Genomic DNA, 20,771 nt, shown 5'->3' with positions numbered 1-20,771 from the left:
ACAAACTCACGTGCAAAGTCGTTTTTCTGATGTTCCAGTGCAGTTAAACGATTGTTCACAGAAACTTTACACATTTAGTTTGACAGATTTTTAGTGGATTCCAGATTCTACAATGAATGATTTCCTTCATGCTGGTTTGAGAAGCTGCCATGTCTACACTCGACCCAAACATCTGAAGTGCTGCATTCTGATCCCCATCATTGTTCCTGAACTCATTACTAAAAAGTGATGAGCTTCTACTAGAAGTCCAGGTTTAAAATCACACCAGTTTAATTTTACACGTGTTTAAAGGCAGACATTTTTCTAGAAGAATTCCAGATTTCAGTTTGTCGGAACCCAACATCTGGATGTTCTCAAACCTCTGGCATGAAGCAGCAGTGTTCACTTTAAAGACTTTTAAAAGATATTACTGATCTTCATTAGTTTGCTCCTACACTTCATGCTTCATTACATTTCAGGGATTTTGTCACCTGTTGATCCTCCTGTGGTTTAATCCATTTAGAAGAGTAAAGAACATTCACTGAGGAGCATGCAGGACGGGAGAGGCTTGGAGACTCACAGATCATCTTCATTTTGTCAGGACTTGGATTTGGGTTAAGATCAAGAGCACATTGAGATCTGAATAGAGTTTGTTAAACCAAATCCAGTAGTTTGTGTCGGTTCAGAATGTGATCATGGTGTTCACACGGACTCAGGAACCTATAGAGAAACCGAGCAGCATTCAGATTATTGTATAGAACTGCGTCTGTGAAGTTGCCCTGTGAGAGATGGTGGAGTTTTAGCAGATGAGTTTCTGAATTTATTCGGGTTCCTTGTGAGCCAAACGCTAAAATATAGAACCAGGATGAAGAGCAGAAACCAAATACAGAAACCTCTACAATATCTGCAGACTGATTTTGATCTCCGTGTACATTTCATCTTCTTCCATATATAATGTTACATGTGATACATACATTGGAAGTTCACAAACGTTCTCACAAGCTGGTGGTGAAGAAACTTTTGGCATCTCTGAGCCTCTGACTTTCAGTACAGCAACAGTTTAAAATCCAAAAACCCTGAAACATCTCAAATCTGAAAAACTAAACAAAAACAACAACAAATGGAACGAATGGAATCTTCTCAGAAAAGTGGAGGTTTTTATTACAGCAAAAGGGAATAAATGTGGAATGGGATGATAAAGAAATCTGGAAAAGGTGAATTAGATGTGAGCGAGTTTACATCTGCTGCAGGTGATTATGGATCCTGAGCAGAGAAACACAGTGTTTATTATTATTATTATTATTATTATTATTAAAAGTATATCTGCTTTGCTTCTTATATTTAATATTAAACTGATCATTGTTCAAAATGTTTATATGAAAACACACACGGTATGTAGTCCAGGATATTTAATAAGAAAGGATTGGATCGAGGTTGATTTAGGTTTCTCCTGTATTTCAGAAGCACATGGTGAGGAGCACGAGGATTTTCAGGATTTAATGATGGTGTAAATGCTGGAAGAAGTGATTGTGTTGTTCCTCAGTCATAAAGCAGACGGTTATGTGTGAATTTCTCGGTTTGGTTCGAGAGATGAAATGGTTTTATTGGCAGTTTGTTTATTAGTAAGAAGCGATGGAATGCCGTAGACAATCCCGATGAAGTGAGAGAATGAAATGCAGTCGTTCCTGCTAAGTTTGATCAGATCTTTAGAGCAGAATCAGAACTTCCTGTTGTCCTTTCATTCAAGTGAATGCTTTTTGATCCACAAGTTACTGACCTGCGATTGATGATCAAAGCAGACAGCGTGGGCTGAACCCCATCCCCTTTATTCCTCCTTAACCCCCACCCCCCAAAAAATTCCCCCATCCTGGACCCTCCTACACACACACACACACACACACACACACACACACGCTTTCTCTAATGCCGTACACTGGTGCACAGTTTGACCCGTTGTAATCTTGGACGGTGTACCGACACTCCTCCGCTCCGGAGCTCCTCACAGACCCTGGTGAGATCTTCACACAACACGTCTGTTAAAGAGATGGTGTTACGGAGCGATGATGGAAATTTTAATGATCATTCTTTACTCCTGCTGATTTAAACTAATGCCCAAAATCCAACTGCAGGAATTCTAAAGGGGTTTGTTTTGCTCCCTCATGACATTTGCTGTAGATCAGAGGCAGTCAGATGTACCTTTTGGACTCAGCAGATATGTTGACGAGTCATGGTGTTGTCGTGTTCCACAGTTTACCCTTCGCTCATATTTCTGGCCACTTTGTCCTTTTTCAGCAGGTCATAGTTTAATCTGTGGTGTGAAAGAAATGGTTGGTTGAGCCGTGTCAGGCGTTTCACACACATCTCCATGCTGATGATCTCCATGCTGATGATCTTCATGCTGATGATCTCCATGCTGACACGGCCAGGCTGTTTTGTGAGACTTGTAGTAGTCTGTGCCAAAGCAAACAACAGCAGTCTCTTGAGTCTTCACCTTTGCTCTTCAGCGTACGATTGCAATCTTCACCCTGGTCATGGAGAACAGGGAGGTGCTGCAGTGGCCAGACATCTCCACTAAATATCGGCTTTTTAAAAATCTATTTTTTTACCAAAAAGGAGCAGTGTTTTTATTATTGACTCAAATCAACTCCTCTGATATCAGATTATTGTTTTATTCTCACACTCGAGACGAATGTGGTATCAGCGCTCACACTCTGCTCTTATTCTGCAGTTTTGATGAAGATTTTGAGAATCTGCACAGATATTTCACCTGCACAAAACAATAAACACTCAAACCACTGACTTTATGCTTTTTCTGGTTTGTGTTCTAGAATAAAGACTCATTCCACTGTCGCTGTCTTTAAGATATTATTGAAAGTGTTCTTTATTGTATTGTGCCACGTTACTTGTGGACATTTCTGTGAAATTGAAACAACTAATTTAGAGTTTAAATAAAATAAAGTTAATTATAATTTTTTTTTCGTTAATGTTCACCAGCAGCACCATTCACTACCATTAAAACCATCATTACACCAACAATATCTCCAAAAAGTGTATTGTGAACTCCTTTATCGCAATGATGATATTAATTTGTGAAATCGTCCCGCCCTGTCACATCCCACCGTCACGGGTTTATAGATCATTTTATACACATGAATGCACCGAGGATGAAAAGAGAAGAAGAACAGATATAAAGAGAGAGTTTGGTGGTTCATGGAGTTTATCCAGATCCACGTCCTGAGTGTCCTCCAGAACAGGATGGCGGTTTATCACGGGGCAGCAGCACACACAGTCACACACTCTTTCAGAAACACGGCTGTTTTAGTGTAGCCAGTCTACATGGCATGTATCTGAGTGGGGGAGGCACATGGGAGGAAACCAGATAACCGAGAACATCCGTGTGGACACCAAGAGAACATGGGAAACCCTATACAGGCAGTAACCTGAGCTCAGGATCAGACTGGAGGCCCAGGACACTGAGAGCTTTTTCTGGTGTTCAAAATTAGCTGAACAACTCCAACAATTCCACAATAAAACCTTCAATGATAATAAAGTGGAATTTGTATAATGTGTCACACGGTGGTTTATACTGAGGCACAGGTCAGTTTACTCCACGATCTAACAAACACGCAGCTTATAAACAGCTGTAACCATAGCAACAGTGAGAAAGTGATCGTAAATATTTCCTAGTGACCATCGTGAGCTAAATGGAGGAAAATCGACTCGTCATTCAACTGATAGTGAAGAAAATGAAGCAATTTTGATAAAATTAAAGGATAAATTTTGCGTAAACATTTAAATAAAACAATATAATGATAAAAGATACGAGGCGTAAACTTCAGTATTAATAGAGACGTGAATTAGTTTGTTTAATTCTGTTATTTATTTCTATAGCACTTTTAATATTGGACATTTTCTCAAAGCAGTAATAAGCAGAACTAAGACTCGTATTAACAGTGTGTGTCTTTTGCAGGTGGTAAAGACGGGGAGTCTTGTGGAAAGACGTGCCAAGGGGACAGGAATGATGAGTGGATGGGAGTCAGTCTGGCGAGACAAAACAAACCCAACGGAAAAGTTCTGGTACGCGCTTGAAAAAATATATAAAGAAAGTGTTCATAACAGAATGAAACCTGCTCATGAGCCTTTAACCGGTACCGTGGTCCAATCGAGAAACGTTTCTCTGTAGTATAAAAGTGTTCAGCAGCATCGTGTGAATGTGGACAGAGAGGACAGAAGTCATTAACAAATTATTAAAGTATTAACAAATACATAGTGATTTTTATAAATTAATATAAAATCCATTTGATCTGTAAATCATAAAAGCTGATTTTCGATCTGAAGATTTTGCAGTCATACACAAGAATTCAGTTCCATCCAATCAGAAGCTCTTATCAAGAGCAACTTTCACTTCTCTTTATTTTATTAATGCCACTGAGCAGTTCAGGGATACAGGCCCCTGCTTGGGGGTTAGGGTTAGGGTTAGGAGCCTGGTGGTCCTGGGATTTGAACTCATAACCTTCTGAAAGAATAATTAGAATTTAACCCCCCACTTCCGACATGGTCAGCATGTTCAGAGACGTTGTTTACATCATGAACATGGTGTTCTGGTGATCAGAAACAGCTTCTCACTCTGCACTTCTCTCTGCTCTTTCTATTTAAAGAAAGTCCACTATCCCGTGATGATAAACCGGAGTCTCGGAATAGACAGATTTGTTTGTCTGATCGGTTGATGAGAACGATGGGGCAGCTGAATGGGTTTTGTTTAGGTTTGGCTCTCGTCCTGGTGGTCCCACTCGAGGGCAGAGGGCTTGTTATGTCTCACACACGGCGTCCTGCGGCGCGTGATGAAAGCCCGAGACTCTCCGGCCTCCAGAGGACCGAGTGCACACTTTGATGGTTAGTCTAGAGGGGGTTATTTGCAGCACTCTGTGAGCCACTGAAGGATGAACTGTAACCTTCTGCTGCTGTGACGAGTGACTGATGTTTAGACGACACTGATGATGGTTATATGTTGTGTATAATACTGAAGTTAAGGTGATGAATTCTAGAAAATGGTGTTGTGTAACTGTTATGGAGGTGTTTGTGTCAGGACAGAATGTATTTCAGTGTACATTTGTTTTTATTAAACATAGCGTGAGATTTAGCTGAGAAACACAATTAAACTTCACCGTGTACTGGTGCCTGTTAGATGATCACGTTTTTTAGACAAACTCAAAAAAGTTGCATTACATTGTTGATTCTGCTCTGTAGCGTTATGGACTGTATGTAATGTAAAGTACACAATATGGACAAAACTATTAGGACACCTGACTTTTCCAGCTATATGTATGAAATTGCATTAAAATTTAAGCATGAAATTTTGCCTTCATGTGAACTTGGAGACCTAAACATGTTCCAGCATGACAATGCTCCTGTGCAGAAAAGGTAGCTCCATGAAGATCTGCTTTACATGGGTTGAAGTAGAAGATCTTCTGCTATAAACCTCCAACCATACTGAGAATGAATGTGAACGCTGACTGCACTCCAGTCCTCACCTTCTCACCTACATCACTACCTGACTCCACTCACACACTTGTAGCTGAATAAATCTCCACAACATCTAGTGGAACATTTCCCCAGAAGAGTGGAGATTATTATAACATCTCATGGAGCCTGAATGTGGAATGGGACGTTTAAAAAGCACTACTGGTCAGGGGTCCACAAATCTTTGACCATATTTGGCTTGAGAAGCATGTTGCTCTGGTAATGTTTTAGCTCTTCAGTACTAGCACACACACACACACACACACTCACACACACACACACACACACACACACACACACACACACACACACACACACACACACTCACACACACACACACACACACACACACACACACACACACACACACACACACAGAGTGTAAGGATATGATGTAACACGTTACTGAAGAGCAATAAAAAACACTGTGTGGACGTGTAACTGCTTTGTGTTGATATTTCGATGTTATTAAACACTGGAGGTTTTTAAAGGTCAAAACCAGAATTTGGTGGTCATCAGAAACTCCAGGACCTACACTACAGATGTGCAGATTATATTTATGAAGCTGTAAGATTGTGTGTGTGTGTTACAGTGCAGTTGTGTGTCTGTTTGCACCTGAAGCTTATCCTGATGTTGTGGTTTTATCTGCACCGCTGTGTTTTTGCATGCACATTATATATTTAGGAAATCTCTATGGTAACCTTCCCCTCTGGGCCAATCACAGCAGGAGCTGAAACGTAACGACAGCAGAACAGTAACTTCTCAACTCTTTCCTTCCCCAGTACGATTAGCTTTATGTAACTTCTGTCTAGTTTGTGATCGTTTGCATCCTTGAACAAGACGCACTCATGTTTTCATAATGAGGAGATTCACTGGACCTCGTTTTCTTCCTGTTATTATTCTAACATGTTAGGATCAGTTTGTTTTTCTGCCAGTTAAGTGGTGAAGAAAAGCAGGAACGCATCAACATTCTCATACAATGTGTGTGTGTGTGTGTGTGTGTGTGTGCGTGCGTGCGTGTGTGTGCGTGTGTGTGTGTGTGTGTGTATATGAATGTGTGTGTGTGCGTGCTCACATTTACTATTTTACATGACACCATTTTAACACAAAAGAGGCCTTTAAAAGCTTTAGATAATAAAATAAATTCAGAAAATGCTCACCTGGTGCACTGTGTGTGTGTGTGTGTGTGTGTGTGTGTGTGTGTGTGTGTGTGTGTGTGTGTGTGTGTGTGTGTGTGATTATAACCTCTTTAACTTCAGAGAATTGTGGTGCTCTGTATAAAAGACCCACAGTCACAGAAATAGAAAGAGAGAGAGAGAGAGAGAGAGAGAGAGGAAAAGAAGAGGGTGAACTTCTGAACAAGAATCTGATCTCACTGTTGCCTCCAGAATTCTCTGTAATGACCACATTAATGTGTTTGTCTTCTCGCCGTTTTCAGAGCACTGCTCCACAGCCCCCATTTCACACCACTGAGGAATGTTTATTTGAAACCCAAGCGGAAGGAGAAACTGTTTAGTGTCAGTAGATGATGTTAATGAGGACAACAGAGACAAGACTTCTGGCATCAGATGGCTGATGGTCAGTGGGAGGAGAGTTCAGGACATGCAGCCAAATCAAACTGAGGGAACTTCATGATTTGGCTATTTTTATTTCTTCTTTATCTCAGATTCAATTTATCTTCGTTGTTTTCGTGTTTTTGCACGTCAGCATCTGTTTTATCTCTCAAACAGATTCTGTGTTCTTTTAATCCGACATGCTGAGGTTAACGCTCTGAGGAACCAACACTGCTGAGATAATCAGACACTGTGAGCAGGATGATGATTGTGTGTAAGAAGGAAAACAAGAGAGAAGATGTGGTCAGACTCCCTCACCCCCACACTCACATATGGAGGTAGAAGTGTAATAGTTTGGGGTTGTTTTGGAGCAGGGAAGGTTCTGGAAGGTGAGAGGAATCCTGAACCAACAAAACTTTCATTCCATAATTCATCACCATACAGTTCCGAAGCATCCGTCTGAGTTCTGTACGTGTTATTTAGAGAGCAGACAGACGTCTGGAGTGATATCTATCATGCCCAGTCACCGCACTTCAGTCCTACTGAACTGCTCTGAGATGAACAAGAAAATCTGCAGCTAGTGAAGAACATCTTTGGAGAGTTTTACAAGAGGCACAGCAAAGTATTTCAGCTGAACGTTTGGAGAAACGACCCGTCCGGAGGCTGAGAGTGTGTGAAGCTGTTTTTCTGTACATCTGGATATTTATAGATTTGTTTGGTCAAATCTAATATTCAAACCCGTTACATGAACAAGTTGTATAGAAGATGAAGGAACATGTGGAACATGTGGAACATGTGGAACATGTGTCTCTCAAACACTATAAAAGTCATTTTTGACCAGGTCTTTAAAAGAATGTATTTGATCATTTTCCATAAATGTTATCACCTTTTTGACCAAACAAACAGCAGTGAAGTGAAGATGGATTAAAGTTCAATACTAAATGCAGTGAAATTGTAAAAGTCCTACAGCTACACAGACCGCACCAGATGAGCTGGACCGTGTGTCTGAGGGTGTAAAGGCTCCAGACAGGAACGTGTGGAGTTCTGTGGTTATTCTGCTAATAGATTAGATTTGTTTGAGAGCTTCACCTGATCTCTGATGTAAATGTAAATAAGGGCTTCACTGTTTTGTGTGGTTGCTATAGCGATAAGAGTGGCTGTTCAGTCTTCATGCTGATGGTAGATTTGAGAGTAAGAGCTATTTTTCTTCTGAGTGCTGGTGGAAGATCATAGTGTGGATGTTGAGCAACTTCAGTGCTGCATCTCGAGCTGAAATCGGTGTATGAGTGAATACATGCAGTGCTGTTCTTCACCGGTGTGTGTGCTGTGATGGACATCAACACATCCTGTAAATAATCCTTTCCCTCTGTTTTATCTCCAGGCCTGTGCACATCGCTGGAAAAACGTGTACTACAAGTCAGAGCACATCCTGCCGCATGGCTACTGCTCTGTGATTCCCTCGACGTTACAGGGCAAGGCACAGCCTCTCATTCCATGTTACGAAGGTGTGTTATGGTTTTTTTGTATTTAATTTAGAACATCTGTCTGATCATCATGACCATCTGATGCACTTCAGATCCACAGAGCTTCCTGTAAATAACGATCCTGAGTTTCCTCTCGTTATCCCTCAGAACAGGTCGTGTTTTTATTACTGTGGATTTATGACACCTCACATCTCACCTGTGCTGTCTAGAGGTTTGAGACGCAGGTGAAAGGAGTCGTGCTACGTCTAAATCTCTATCGTAGGAAACTGAGACGAGAAATGATACCATCTGATAGACCAGCTACAGAATCAGTGAAATATTTCCAAGGCAGAAGCTAGTTAATTAGCATTAGCATTTTACACATACATGTAAAAAGTTAAATATTAGCATTTATATATATATTTATTCCTCCTTATTCCATCTCAGGGAGTTTTTTTCTTGCCACAGTCTCCACCGGCCCTCTGTGCAGTGAACGGCTCTCCATACTCTAATCTATGAAGATTGCTCTTAATTTACATATGCACAAAGAAACCTTTAGACTATGGGAGGGTGATGTTGATGGACGGTCCTCTACATCCCACATGATGATTTCTCACTAAGATTCACAAGTTCTTCCATTAGAAGTGAAATCAGTAAATTAGGGTTTGGTGTAGAATAGAAGCAGCAGTGTTTCCTCACACCACTGTACCTTGTATTTTATTTCTCACAGATGTTACTGTACTACTTCAAATCATTTCCCTTCCATGAGCTTTTGGTTTCCACATTCCAGCAGCCGATAGTCTCTGAATTTTACATTTCCAGATTCAGCCCCTGAACAGAGTGAAGCACTGCACTGTTTTTCCATGAGCACAAATCCCTTGCTGTGGGCTGACGGTTCTTCAGGCAGTCGCTTTCTTCCTTCCGTTTCTCTTCACAATTCCTGCTCTGCTCTTCTCAATCAGTCTTCACTCTGGGGATTGGAGTGTGTGTGTGAAACATTCTGCAGCAATCCAACACTAATATTTTCTGGAACTGTAGAGTACAGTATTAAACCCCGAACTCCATAAACCTCCATTTGCCCCCATCCTGCGCCACATAAGTGTAAGTTTTTGTGCTGTTGTCTTGTTCCAGTCTGACTCTGAGCCTCCAGATTCCTGTTGGATGGTCCTGAGCATTTGACTAGCTTCATATGGAATGCAGGAAGAACTCCAGGAACTTCTGGCTCAGGCACAGAGTCGAAATCATTTTGAGGTTTTGCTGGTATTTTTTTCTCTCTCTCTTTCATTCTCCATCACTCTTTCTCTGTATCTCTCTCCCTGCAGATCATAAGAAGATGTATGGAGAAGAACATGGCTCATGCCAAGCAGGGATCGCAGGAGCTTTCATGGAGGTCAGTAGCAGTGTGTGTGTGATGCCCACTGCGTGTTCTCCATGTTCCTGATGAGTATTTTCTGTTTCATGTAATGTGTAACGTCTTCTGCTGTTTGCGTGTCACATTCTTCCTTTCGTTTCTCTCTTCGGACCCATTAAGCATGTCTGATCTTCTGGTTGTGGAAAATCTGATGGTTTTATATATACGAATAAAAGTTCAAAGCAAATATTGTTCCATGCCAGAAGAATCATCTATTAGTTGTATGTTGAAGTCGTGTTGATCATCACTTACAGGATCTTACAACCTCGAGATTGGAACGTTTCCTTCTTCACCCTTTTCTCTGAATATTTCACTTCTTTGTTTAAAGTGCAGCCAGAAGATGTTTTGATGTAGGAAATTGTTGCCCAGTGAAATTTTGGAACTGGTACCAAACCCCTCTGACTGAAGTGAAGCCCTGCGTTCGCTTTATCATCTTCACCCTCTTCATCATGTGTACGTTAGGATCAAAGCTGTGCTCGTGTGCTGCGTTTCTGAGCAAAAACTAAAACTAGTCAGAAATGTTGTGTTTCTCTCAGAACCAAACTTTAAATGTGTAAAACCCTGTGGCTAAACAGTTTAGTTAACAGGAGGATTTGTATTAAATGTTATTATTTATTAGTGTTGGAAAAAATTATTATTATTTCACCTGAAAATTCTTGTAAAAGTTAATAAAGTTCTTTATTTATTTCATTCAGGGTTAAAAAGTCTTACAGGAAACCAAATAAACAATTATTAACTAGAGATTTTTCACTCATACAGTTTATGGGTTTATATGAAGAATTTATTTGTTAATCTGCTAATAGAACAAAAAATAAATAAATAAAAAGAGTTAAAGTGAAAGCAGTAGGTGTGCAATCAGAATGTTCTTAACCCAGAGCAGTCACATTCCTCCAGTGTCTGCGTTTACAGATGTGTTGGACCTGAACATCACTTGGCCCTGTACTAACATCTTGTCTAACCATCAGGTCTTAAGCACCTAAACCACATGGCTGACGTGAGAAATCGGTCACTCAGTTATTTGGATGCTGCTGCTGGATTTGCACGTTTGACCTCCGTGACCCTCGCCATTTGTGTGCATGTCGAAAACCATTTGTGGTGTCAGATGAAGCATGCGATGGAAATGAATCCTCCGTTCCATAAGACTTCTGTTTTTTAAATTGCCAAGTGCCAAGTGCCAACGCATACCATAATAAACATTTACATTTATCTAAAGTGACATTCTTCTCATTTATACATTGATAACCCTAACCATCTAACCCTAACCCTAACCCTAACCCTAACCATCTACCCCTAACCCTAACCATTTAACCCTAACCATCTACCCCTAACCCTAACCATTTAACCCTAACCATCTACCCCTAACCCTAACCATTTAACCCTAACCATCTACCCCTAACCCTAACCCTTACACTAACCACCTAACCCTAACCATCTACCCCTAACCCTAACCATCTACCCCTAACCCTAACCCCAACCATCTACCCCTAACCCCAACCATTTAACCCTAACCATCTACCCCTAACCCTAACCATTTAACCCTAACCATCTAACCCTAACCCTAACCCTAACCACCTAACCTAACCCTAACCATCTACCCCTAACCCCAACCATTTAACCCCAACCATCTACCCCTAACCCTAACCATTTAACCCTAACCACCCAACCCTAACCCTTACATTAACCACCTAACCCTAACCATCTACCCCAACCCTAACCATAACCCTAACCCTAACCCTTACACTAACCACCCAACCCTAACCATCTACCCCTAACCCTAACCATAACCCTAACCCTAACCATCTACCCCAACCCTAACCATTTAACCCTAACCATCTACCCCTAACCCTAACCCTTACACTAACCACCCAACCCTAACCATCTACCCCTAACCCCAACCCTAACCATCTACCCCTAACCCTAACCATTTAACCCTAACCATCTACCCCAACCCTAACCATTTAACCCTAACCATCTACCCCTAACCCTAACCTTACACTAACCACCCAACCCTAACCATCTACCCCAACCCTAACCCTAACCATCTAACCCTAACCCTAACCATTTAACCCCAACCATCTACCCTCAACCCTAACCCTAACCATTTAACCCTAACCATCTAACCCTAACCCTAACCATCTACCCCTAACCCTAACCATTTAACCCTAACCATCTACCCCTAACCCTAACCCTAACCCCAACCATCTACCCCTAACCCTAACCTTACACTAACCACCTAACCCTAACCACCTAACCCTAACCCTAACCCCAACCATCTACCCCTAACCCTAACCATTTAACCCTAACCATCTACCCCTAATCCTAACCCTTACACTAACCATCTAACCCTAACCATCTACCCCTAACCCTAACCCTAACCATCTACTAACCCTAACCCTAACCATTTAACCCTAACCATCTACCCCTAACCCTAACCATTTAACCCTAACCATCTACCCCTAACCCTAACCCTAACCCTAACCCTAACCATCTACCCCTAACCCTAACCATCTAACACTAACCCTAACCTTCTGCAAGTGCTGAGATTTGAACCACCAACTGAGCCACCAGTTTTATTATTTACTTAGAAAACAGTAGTGTAATTATTACGAGTTCTCACGGAAATAAAAAATAGAAAAAACCCATTTTGCACAAACACCTGCACATTTCCATATTTACAGTAATAATAATCGTATTCCTCTGTATATTCATATTTTATACATTTTTGCCTTTTGACCAGTAAATCACTCATTTCTAGTTTATAAAAGTGCATTTGATTGATTGGTTTTTATTTCAGCTTGTTCTGCATGTCCTACACTGTATTTTACAGGTGTGTGACCTGTAGATTTTCTTGATGTTGTTCTGGATGCTTACTGCCGTTACTGTGGACACCACAAGGCCGTGTCCAGCTGCAGGGTTACAGAAGGATTAGAAATTCTTTAGCCCATGATTAATTACGTTTTATCACTGTGTCAAAAACACTAATATTGATATTTTCATTGGGTTCAGGATCACAGAAACCATTGGGCTGAAAATTGGTGAAAAAATAAATAAAAGGTTCAGTTCATTAGGGACGAAAAGGAAGAAAATATCCAGAGAGATCCAGTGATACAGTCAGCTAGAGATTGTGCCAGATGTTCTGCTGTAAGCGTCACATTCAGTCAGAAACGAGGTGTTTATTAATTGTATTATTTGTTTAATGTTCCAGGAGCTGGTGGTGATGGGAGCACCAGGATCATACTACTGGACTGGGACAGTGAAAGTGTTCAACATCACCTCCAATACACAATACAGCCTGAACAAACACCAGCTGAGTTCTCAAAGATACAGTTACTTGGGTGTGTAGCAACTCATTTTACCATTAAAACTAAAACTCATTTTATCGTTTAAACTGTAGTTCTTCAAGAACTTGTGTTTGCTCTGTACTCAGGCTATGCAGTGACAGCAGGTCACTTCTCCTCAACATCTGCCATCGATATTGCTGCTGGAGCTCCTCAGGATGGTGGTAAAGGAAAAGTAATGAGAATTTGTTCCCTTGTATGTCTAAAGTTTTGCGTCCATATTAAAGGGAAGTTTCTATTGTTGACTCGTTCACGTTCTGCTTCGTTGCAGGTTTACGTCTTCAAAGTCGACGGAGTTTCTCTCGTGAAGGTCTTTCAAGCTTCAGGGACAATGGTTGGTATGATGTAGGCTGCTGGAACTTTACTTTAGACCATTTAGTTGTTTTATGTGAGCGGAAATGGTTGAATATTTGAGCTGATGGTCCACAGTGTTTATGAAAAGTGGAGCTGAAGCTCAGATGCAGGTTTAAGTGTAAAATCCACATCTCTGTAGTGCAGCTTTCTAAATTGTAGATCAGAAATCATGTTGAGTTCATCGTCACACCACACAGTGTATTTACACACTATGTGTTAGAGTATGGAGAGCTGCAGGGTTTCATCAGCGGAGGAAAGAAACTGGTCCAGTTAAACTCTATAAAACTCCACCCAGTTTGAGGAAAAGTATTTTTGCTAATATCAACCTGTTTGTTTTAGCTGAAACCAGTGAACACCAATTCCAAAAGAAGATTGATGCTTTTCACACTTTCTTACATGGAAAGATGACGTTAGTTTCATTTCCCTGAATCAGTGTTTATTCCGTCTCTTGGTACTGCGACAGCTGACGGAGTTTGATTCTGAAATCTCTGATCCTAAATATGCAGGATATCGAAGTAATTGATCTGTTTGTGTTTTAGAAATAAAATGTACAGTGTACACACTCGTGCTTTGTGAAGGAATTATGCTTTTTTTATCTAAGTACAGAATATTTTGAGAAATGTCTCGATAGTTGATGCATGAGATTCTAATCAGAGCCGTCTCGCTCTGTGCCTTGACTTGGTTTCAGATGGGCTCTTACTTTGGCTCCTCACTGTGTGCAGTTGACCTGAACGCAGACGGATTCTCAGACCTGCTGGTCGGGGCACCGATGTTCAGTGAAGTTCGGGATGAAGGCCAGGTGTCTGTTTACATCAGCAGAGGCAACGTGAGTTCATTCCTTCGTAACGTGGCATCGTTATAAACAGTGTTGAAATCATTGCTAAACGCTATTAAGCCGCTTTCAAAGCACCTTCAGATGTTCTTAATTCTCCTGTGATCTGATTGTGTCTCAGTGATCTTGCAGTGTTTATAATTCAGTGTGTTTCTGTGCTGTGTGTACAGGGAGTGATGGAGGAAGCAGTCGTTTTGAATGGGAAAAATTCCTACAACGCTCATTTTGGAGAGTGTATCAGTGCCCTCGGGGACATCGATGATGACGGGTATCAAGGTCAGAGTTCTTTTATGCTTCTCTCTTGTTAGTCTGATTTGCAGTGATTTTTTTTGAGAAAGGAGTTCTCTAATTTCTATTTTAAGTTCTAGTTGCGAATTTTCCTACCACACACACACACACACACACACACACACACACACACTCTGTTCTCTCCTCTCTTTATCCTTTTCCTTCGTCACTGCAACAGAGAACATTGATTAGTTAGATCACCTACAGGTGTATGATTCTCTGCTCATTTCCTCCAGCAACGCCCCGCACTGCCCCGGGTGTTGGGGGTATTTATGGTTAGGGTTAGGGGTGTTTATGGTTAGGGTTTGGGGTGTTTATGGTTAGGGATGTTTAGGGTTAGGGTTAGGGGTGTTTATGGTTAGGGGTGTTTAGGGTTGGGGTGTTTAGGTTAGGGGTGTTTAGGGTTAGGTGTTTATGGTTAGGGGTGTTTGAGGTTAGGGGTGTTTAGGGTTAGGGGTGTTTAGGGTTAGGGGTGTTTAGTGTTAGGGTTAGGTGTGTTTATGGTTAGGGGTGTTTAGGGTTAGGGTGGTGTTGAGGTTAGGGTTAGGGGTGTTTAGGGTTGGGGTGTTTAGGGTTAGGGTAAGGGGTGTTTATGGTTGGGGTGTTTAGGGTTAGGTTTGGGGTGTTTATGGTTAGGGGTGTTTAGGGTTGGGGTGTTTAGGGCTAGGGTTAGAGGGTTTATGGTTAGGGGTGTTTGAGGTTAGGGTTAAGGGTGTTTATGGTTAGGGGTGTTTAGGGTTAGGGAGGTGTTTAGTGTTAGGGTTAGGTGTGTTTATGGTTGGGGTGTTTAGGGTTAGGGTGGTGTTGAGGTTAGGGTTAGGGGTGTTTAGGGTTGGGGTGTTTAGGGTTAGGGTTAGGGGTGTTTATGGTTGGGGTGTTTAGGGTTAGGGTTGGGGTGTTTAGGGTTAGGGGATTTAGGGTTGGGGTGTTTAGGGTTAGGGTTAGGTGTGTTTATGGTTAGGGGTGTTTAGGGTTAGGGTGGTGTTGAGGTTAGGGTAAGGGTTTATGGTTAGGGGTGTTTAGGGTTAGGGTTGGGGTGTTTAGGGTTAGGGGTGTTTAGGGTTAGGTTTGGGGTGTTTATGGTTAGGGGTGTTTAGGGTTGGGGGTGTTTAGGGTTAAAAGATTCACTCTGGTTTGTGAAACGTTGTTCATTTTTGCTGAAGTTTGTTATACATGCACATTGTAATCAGACTTTTCAAGCAAACAGAGTTCACAGCTGTTACACACACACACACGCACACACACACACACACACACACACACACACACACATTGCTCACACTTCACTCACACATCGTTCACACACCTCACGCTTCCTTTCTGTGTTTATTTCCTTTTCTTTTCTCACCCCTGTGTGTTTTGTAGATGTAGCGATTGGAGCTCCTAAAGAAGATGACTTTGGGGGTGTGGTTTATATCTACCACGGAGATCCTACAGGAATAGTCAACAAGTACTCGATGGTAAGTTTCACTACTTTAGACTGAATATTGAGCATCTCAGCACTTCTCTAAATAATAAAATCAACATTCAGTAAACAGAAAAAATACAATTCTGCAAAACTGCAAATATCTGATGCTGATAATTATAGGCGTATACGTGCTTGGCGTGTGCACTAGAACATTTCCCCTCTGTGTTTGTAGAGGTTGTCTGGACGAAGCTTCAGTCCAACCATCCAGATGTTCGGCCAGTCAATATCCGGCAGCATGGACATGGATGGGAACGGATATCCAGGTGAACATCAGGAATATTTCACATCAGCACATTAAACCAGATCAAATCACAGGAAAGACTTTGTTAGAAGAACATTGACCAATGAGACAACTTGAAGCAACACAACCTGCTCAACAGTCCTGGGTTTTCTTAGTCATATTTTTCACATCATTATGATAGATCCTCATAATAAGAATCATATGAAGAGTTTCTGAGTATAAAACACAATACACCTGGTTTCTGCTTTACTCATCTGCAGATCATCTGCGTGTTCCTCAATGCTCATGTTTTCTAAAAGCAAAGAAAAAAATTAAAGTATAATTCAATAGTGGAACTATTTTTACAGAAAGAAATATAGTCATAGATTTATTTCTCTTGTTGCTCTCTGAAATCTTCTGTATTGTGGCCCACCTCCGAATATCGCTTTGGAAATATCACTTTTTTATTGTTTAAATGTAAAAAAAAACTCGAAGAAAGAATGTCTTTGACCTGCCAAAAAAACGTCTTTGTTCCAATACAGATGTGACGATCGGTGCGTTCATGGCAGACAGTGTGGTGTTATTAAGGTGAAGAATGGACTCCTGATCCAGCGTGTGCTGATACACCAACCAAAATAAACACATCTACATTCAAAAACAGCCTGACCTCCTGATAACTGTGTGTGTGTGTGTGTGAGAACAGGTCTAAACCGGTCATCACAGTGGACGTCTCAATCTTTCTGCCGGCCTCCATAAACATCACCGTACCTCAGTGTCATGAAGGTCCACAGCATCTGAACTGCTTTAAGGTCACTGTGTGTATGCGCTTCAGAGGGAAACATGTTCCGGGGCGGATCGGTGAGGAACAGACTGATTTTAATCCAATCATACTGCATCTTTTAGCTTCTGTGATAAAGAACAGACATCACGTGATAGGAGTTTAGTATTCTGTATCACCTTACAGGTCTCAGAACCGCGTGTGTCTCAGAACCGCGTGTGTCTCAGAACTGTGTCTCTCAGAACTGTGTGTGTCTCAGAACCGTGTGTATCTCAGAACCGCGTGTGTCTCAGAACCGCGTGTGTCTCAGAACCGCGTGTCACACAGAACTATGTCTCTCAGAACTGTGTGTGTCTCAGAACCGTGTGTATCTCAGAACCGCGTGTGTCTCAGAACCGTGTGTGTCTCAGAACCGCGTGTGTCTCAGAACCGTGTGTGTCTCAGAACCGTGTCTCTCAGAACCGCGTGTGTCTCAGAACCGCGTGTGTCTCAGAACTGTGTGTGTCTCAGAACTGTGTGTCTCTCAGAACCGCGTGTGTCTCAGAACCGTGTGTGTCTCAGAACCATGTCTCTCAGAACTGTGTCTCAGAACCGTGTGTGTCTCAGAACCGCGTGTGTCTCAGAACCGCGTGTGTCTCAGAACCGTGTGTGTCTCAGAACCGCGTGTGTCTCAGAACTGTGTGTGTCTCAGAACTGTGTGTCTCTCAGAACCGCGTGTGTCTCAGAACCGTGTGTGTCTCAGAACCGTGTCTCTCAGAACCGCGTGTGTCTCAGAACCGTGTGTGTCTCAGAACCGTGTCTCTCAGAACCGCGTGTGTCTCAGAACCGCGTGTGTCTCAGAACCGTGTGTGTCTCAGAACCGCGTGTCTCAGAACCGTGAGCGAGCGGCGGCGAGTCTTTCGAGTTGTTTTGAGCAGCACTCGCGCTTCCACAGCAGAAGGGCTTCGAGAGATCAGGAAGACCTTTGACGAGCTCATGCATGATGATGGTTGGAGAACGAGCCTCAGTTCAGCATCCACACAACTCTCCAGATTCGGCTCCTGTGGCCTTCAGCCTCTTCCTGAAGATACGGCAACCAATCTGACGCCGTTGTTGAGATCCGGTGCGAATCACAGAAGATGCTCGACGTGCTTCAGGACACGTTTCAGAAGAACACTGGGGACTCTGTATTAAAGGTGATCGTGTAATAAAGTACAGAGCGAATCTTCAAACGAATCATTTATGTGACACTGAAGGAGGAAAATGATTTGATAAATAAATCAAATAAAAAGCATCAAAACCGCAGCTTACACACAGCACACACACGTGTAGTGTCTTGTGACTTGCTTGTGGTCATTGTATTATGTGTGTGTGTGTGTGTGTGTGTGTGTGTGTGTGTGTGTGTGTGTGTGTGTGTAGTGAAGAGCAGAGTTGGTGGTGTTGTGGTGTTGGGGGTGAGTGTAACACGTGTGTGTATTTAATTTTCCGAACAGTTGAGTTTTGAGAACGTTTTGAAATGATCTCCGTGTGTGACACGTGATCTCATGCACAATGTTCACACTGTTACAGTTCAGTATGAAGCCGTGAGCAGTGGGCGTTTCCTCCACGGGTGTGTTCAGTACACACTCAGTAGTCGAGCTGTGTGTGCATGCAGGATATATAAAATGGGTGTTATACATTTTCCCAGGTGAGGAGAGAATAAAGGCTGTTCTGTTTCCGCTGCTTGGCGTTCGGGGTGGAAAGTGCGAGTTCACTTCTTCTCTGTAGAACTACACACTGAAACACTCCTTTCCGGTGTCTGAGTGAGGTCATGGTTCCATCACAGCTGGATGAAAGCAGAGACAGAGACCCTTGCACAGGTCCTGCAGAGCGGGAGGGTGTGTGTGTGTGTGTGTGTGTGTGTGTGTGTGAGGACTCAGCAGTTACACCACCAGCTCATGTTTGTGTTCATGGCTTTTGAACGTGTGAAGCGTCACGTGACGTGACGTGACGTGACGTATAGAACACGTTAAAGTGCTGCGTTACACTGAAATGCTTGTTGTTTTGTATAATTGTGTTGCTGGACGAACAGCACACTGATGTCTCGTGTTTCTCTTCAGAGCTCCTGTACAATCTGACAGCGGACGCAGAAAAGCGATACAAAGGCCTCTCATCACGTGTCTATTTCACACATGGTGCAGAACAGAGCGGAACTGTGGGTCATAACTTCAACCTCAGCATCAACCAGCAGGAGTGTGATCACCACACGGCCTACGTACGGGTACGTTTATTTCCCAGCCTCTCTACTGTCTCCAACACGTGTGTGTTACAATCTTCACTTCATTACACCGGGCTGTCACTTCAGGATTCAGTGTGTGTGTATGTGTGTGTGTGTGTGTTTGTATCAATTAATCAATCAGCAGTAAAATGTATTAAATCATGTAGGATCTCAGAAACAATGCATGAGCAACAGTTCCGTCCTGGAAATGACCAGATTAGTGAGTTTGGAGAAAATCATCTAAGAATATGCAAAACATGAAACCTTGAAGTTTATGAACTACAGAAGTTGTGGAGTTTCAGTGAGTCTGTGCTGATGACTGTTGGTGTAATGAGTGCTTATGTGAGGTTTCTGTGACTTGAGATCAGTGAGTTGAGATCAGACTGTGAGTTGAGATCAGACTGTGAGTTGAGATCAGACAGTGAGTTGAGATCAGACAGTGAGTTGAGATCAGACTGTGAGTTGAGATCAGTGAGTTGAGATCAGATTGTGATTTGAGATTAGTGAGTTGAGATCAGACTGTGAGTTGAGATCAGACTGTGAGTTGAGATCAGACTGTGAGTTGAGATTAGTGAGTTGAGATCAGTCTGTGAGTTGAGATCAGTGAGTTGAGATCAGACTATGAGTTGAGATCAGTCTGTGAGTTGAGATCAGACAGTGAGTTGAGATCAGTCTGTGAGTTGAGATCAGACTGTGAGTTGAGATCAGACTGAGTTGAGATCAGACAGTGAGTTGAGATCAGACAGTGAGTTGAGATCAGACAGTGAGTTGAGATCAGACTGAGTTGAGATCAGACTGTGTGTTGAGATCAGACTGAGTTGAGATCAGACAGTGAGTTGAGATCAGACAGTGAGTTCAGATCAGACTGAGTTGAGATCAGACTGTGAGTTCAGATCAGACTGAGTTGAGATCAGACAGTGAGTTGAGATCAGACAGTGAGTTGAGATCAGACTGTGTGTTGAGATCAGACTGAGTTGAGATCAGACAGTGAGTTGAGATCAGACAGTGAGTTGAGATCAGACAGTGAGTTGAGATCAGTCTGCTCCTTCATTCTCTCCTGAATCTGTTTGGTTTGTTTGCATTGTGCTGCTGCTGCTACATGATTGGATGATAAGTGTGTATTTTGAATGAATTGGACTATAAAGTTTGTAACCTGTTTATTGTGGAACTCAGTAGTTCTAATCAGCGCTGGACAGTAATGAAGTAAATTTAATTTATTTATTTTACTGAAGTTTTTCCATTTGGGGAGATTTTTACTGAAACCTCACTACATTTCAAATATTTGACTTTTTACTACATTTAGTGAAATCAGTCGTTCCTTTTTATTAATG

At 42.1% G+C, this 20,771-nt stretch overlaps 1 protein-coding gene across 2 annotated transcripts in view; it reads left to right on the top strand.

Annotated features, from left to right (window-relative positions):
* itga9 (integrin, alpha 9) overlaps window positions 1-20,771 on the top strand; it is a 56,255-nt gene that overhangs the window by 6,094 nt on the left and 29,390 nt on the right. For both annotated transcript variants that reach the window (XM_046872088.1, XM_046872098.1), the window contains 13 exons: window positions 3,950-4,056; window positions 8,434-8,557; window positions 9,838-9,905; window positions 13,132-13,261; window positions 13,354-13,439; window positions 13,536-13,598; window positions 14,307-14,444; window positions 14,621-14,726; window positions 16,104-16,198; window positions 16,379-16,469; window positions 16,969-17,014; window positions 17,130-17,284; window positions 19,283-19,443. In XM_046872088.1, coding sequence (XP_046728044.1) covers window positions 3,950-4,056; window positions 8,434-8,557; window positions 9,838-9,905; window positions 13,132-13,261; window positions 13,354-13,439; window positions 13,536-13,598; window positions 14,307-14,444; window positions 14,621-14,726; window positions 16,104-16,198; window positions 16,379-16,469; window positions 16,969-17,014; window positions 17,130-17,284; window positions 19,283-19,443 — 1,370 coding nt within the window. The remainder of the gene's footprint in view (window positions 1-3,949; window positions 4,057-8,433; window positions 8,558-9,837; window positions 9,906-13,131; window positions 13,262-13,353; window positions 13,440-13,535; window positions 13,599-14,306; window positions 14,445-14,620; window positions 14,727-16,103; window positions 16,199-16,378; window positions 16,470-16,968; window positions 17,015-17,129; window positions 17,285-19,282; window positions 19,444-20,771) is intronic.

This window comes from Silurus meridionalis, chromosome 2 (assembly GCF_014805685.1).
Source record: "Silurus meridionalis isolate SWU-2019-XX chromosome 2, ASM1480568v1, whole genome shotgun sequence".
Classification (NCBI taxonomy): domain Eukaryota; kingdom Metazoa; phylum Chordata; class Actinopteri; order Siluriformes; family Siluridae; genus Silurus; species Silurus meridionalis.
Note: the sequence above shows the minus strand (reverse complement) of the source record. Positions and strands in the feature narration are given on the sequence as shown.